Source organism: Pundamilia nyererei, unplaced genomic scaffold (genome assembly GCF_000239375.1).
Source record: "Pundamilia nyererei isolate P.nyererei 1_Seehausen unplaced genomic scaffold, PunNye1.0 scaffold00033, whole genome shotgun sequence".
Classification (NCBI taxonomy): domain Eukaryota; kingdom Metazoa; phylum Chordata; class Actinopteri; order Cichliformes; family Cichlidae; genus Pundamilia; species Pundamilia nyererei.
In genome coordinates, this window is record NW_005187434.1 from 4,235,006 (window position 1) to 4,238,291 (window position 3,286).

Here is a 3,286-nt window from a genome sequence, read left to right on the forward strand (position 1 = left end):
TCCTATTGCTGCTGACCATATCCATCCCTTTATGACCACAGTGCACCCATCGTCTAAGAGGATAGCACACCATGTCACAAAGCTCGGATCATCTCGAGCTGGTTTCTTGAACATGACAATGAGTTGTTGTGTACTCCAATGGTCTCCACAGACACTAAATATTAACTCGACAGAAAACATCTGGGATGTTAATATGAACCAAAATCTGAGGAAGGATTCCAGCATCTTGTTGAATCTGTGCCATGAAGGTCCAAACCAGTACTAGCAAGGTGTAGGTAACATAGTGGACAATGAGTGTTTATACTTGGAAATAAAACTAACGTACCGTTTCAAAAAATGTTGGGGTGCTGTGTAAAATGCAAAAGGCATATGATAAAAAAAGAAATAAAACTGTTTATATTATAAAGAAAACACATCAAGAGTTAACACTGAGAAATCACCTGAAAAAGCATCTCAGAATGAATAAGGTTAATTAGTAACATGATTGGGTATAAAAAGAACATAAGACAGGCCGAGTCTTTCAGAGGTAAACGTGGGGAGGAGTTCACTGCTCAGAGTTCATGTGGGTAAAACTTGAACGTAAGCAGCAGGTTTGAGAAGGCACCATTAATATTTACAAGACTAGGAGTGACACATTCTATTATGCAGACTGCTTTCAGGGAAATCATCGTTTATTTCAGCAAGCCAACGCCAAAGCACAGTCTGCACATGTCACAGCAGCATGCTTGAGTGCTAAACTGGGCTGTCTGCAGACTAGACCAGTCAGCCAGTGAAAACATGTGGTGCCTTAAGAAATTAAAGATAGAACAAAGGACGCTCTGAAGCCTGAAACATTATGATGCAAAAGTTGGAAAATATGTCAGCAGTGTTAAAAGAACAAAAGAACAGGTGATGCAACAGAGCGGTCAACATGCTACCGTCTCCCCCAGGGTGCTGGCAAATTACAAAAAAAATTAATTTTTAAAATTAATTCCATTCAGCTTTTATTTACATTTTACACAGCATCCCAACATTTCTGACGTCACAACTTTTTCAGCAGTCAAGTGAAGTCAAGCAACAGCATGTAAGTACTTACACTGTATGATGAGAATCTCCATCCGCACCATATCAGTCTGCATCCACGACTCTTGTAAGTTACAGCTGGTTTCCCCAAACAAACCATCTAATTTGATGCATACATTGCACCTGATAACAAACAGCACACACAGTGCAGATCGTGTGTTTCTCAAATATATTTTTGGTTTGACATCTATAATGCATTCAGTCCAGACACAGAGAACAGTTCCACTTCAGCAGCCTGCACCAGAGGGGAGCTGGGCGAAGCTCGAGCTCAAGCCTTCGACCCGCTCGCCCTCTTTAGCCGCGTTACATTCCCAGAAGCTCGGCAGAACAATAGAAAAACTATCTTACACCAAAAAATAATCGTGAAATAAAATACAAAACGTTTCTTCTTTTATCAAGGGTGATAGTTTACAATTATTCACTTGTACGCTTTCTTTGAAAAATTATGTTTTAGACAACTTTCAAGAAACATAATCAGTAAATAACTTTCTTTAACATCTTGTATAGAAAACAAAACAATCTTTAAAAAACATTCTGTTGTCTTCCTCTGAGTTAAGCTAGATTGTGACAAATTTACCAAAATGGTTTCAATGAAAAGGCATCGGGATTAGAGAGTCCTCCTTGGGACGCGTCACAGATCGGGAAAGATCACGAAAAGTGCTTCTCGAGCTTAAGAGTTGACCGCTGAAAGCCAAAACATGTCAGAAAGATACTTGGATTTTGATACGTACCAAAAAAAAAAAAAAAAGCTAATTTCCAATAACCCCTTCCCATATGAATACAGATCAATGCTGGTGACATGGAGGTCCATCCTGGTAAGAACTGTTCCTCTTAGCTACAAATGCACATGAAAGGAAAGAAAGAAAAAAATAGTACAAGGAATACAGTGAGTACAAAAATAGCGCAAAGTTAAGTGCAAACTGAAAAACATCCCGAATGTTAAGTGTAAACATTTTCAACCTGCTACATGTCATGAGGCCGCGTGGCTCGTTGTCTCCACGGGCGAACATCAAACGCAGCCGATTGTTCTTGTGTCCTTTGAAATATTTCGTGTAGCAATGCATTGTGTCTTGGAGATGAACGCCTCATGCCCAAGTAAACTATCAGAGTGGAGGACAGCAGGTGCATGCTGCTGAGCGCCCATCCAGACCGAGGCGCCTCAGTTCGGTGGGCTCGTGAGACAACTGGAAAGCTGCAGCTTGGCGATATAGTTAGCACACAACATACGAGAAGATGCATAAACACGGGACTGGCTCGCTTTAAAGGCTGATTTTTTTTTTTCCTTTTTCCCCAAGTTGTCACAGGAGAGCTCAAAAAGCTAAAGAGTGATATGCATAAATGGCACATTACAGACATGCTGTGAGACGAAAGCCATCATTGTCTGTCATATACATCATCACCAGAGCAACACTGCGACATGACAGCCGATGAGAATACTGCAGTGGGAGTGCGGGGTTTTTTGTTTTTGTTTTGCAATGCACGTGAGGGAACAAGAGCATCAACACAGACAGCTGCAGAGGTATGAACATCCTGGTTTTTTTGTTGTTGCTTTTAAGAATTGGGGGAAGTGGAGTTTGGCAAAGTCAGGCCTGGATGTGTCATGAGTTCAGAGGCCTTCCGAGGCTCAGATGTCCATGTAGTCGTCCTCCTCGTCCGACTCGCTCTCCAGAGACGACTCCTGGCTGGATGTCTCCTGCACCTCCAGTGCCGGCTGGGTCAGAGTGTCCTTTTTGACTGTGGCTGCGGACTGGGACGACAGGATGACGTTCTGTACAGGAGCAGACAGCAGGGGTCACTGTTGAGTGCTGGGACAACAGAGAGCCGTATGCGTGGTAATTGAGAGTGCTTACCTTAAGTCTCTGTTTGGTTTCCTCTGAGATGCTGCCTTTGGGGGAGAGAAGCGTGGGGGTCGGAGGCGTTACTGTGATTTCTGGCGGGAACTTGGTAACGGTGGAAGGGATGAAAAGCTTTGGCATGTTGGGCGGGACTCGGGAGCGGATTCGGCTGGGGTCTGGAAGCTTCGACTGGTCATTGCTGGCATACTGCTGCTGGTCTGAGAGAAAGAGCGTGGAAGAAAAAGAAAGAAGGCGAACACAGTCACTAACGGTGCTGTTATGTGCATTATCTGTTGAATCCAATCTACGCATGTTTTTGTAAGACACTTTGATTCTTAGGTAATGACCTGGGCAAGGTTGTGTTGTGCTACATGTGGCAGTTTCCCCCT

At 43.3% G+C, this 3,286-nt stretch overlaps 1 protein-coding gene across 2 annotated transcripts in view; it reads right to left on the reverse strand.

The window, feature by feature from the left end:
• Positions 1-1,216: 1,216 nt before the first annotated feature.
• The window catches only part of cabin1 (calcineurin binding protein 1), a 39,746-nt gene continuing 37,676 nt past the window's right edge, over positions 1,217-3,286 (reverse strand). For both annotated transcript variants that reach the window (XM_005729588.1, XM_013909912.1), the window contains exons 36-38: positions 3,245-3,286; positions 2,913-3,115; positions 1,217-2,830 (exon numbers count right to left, since the gene is read on the reverse strand). The exon at positions 3,245-3,286 is cut by the window's right edge and continues 120 nt beyond it. In XM_005729588.1, coding sequence (XP_005729645.1) covers positions 2,687-2,830; positions 2,913-3,115; positions 3,245-3,286 — 389 coding nt within the window. In that variant the 3' untranslated portion in view covers positions 1,217-2,686. The remainder of the gene's footprint in view (positions 2,831-2,912; positions 3,116-3,244) is intronic.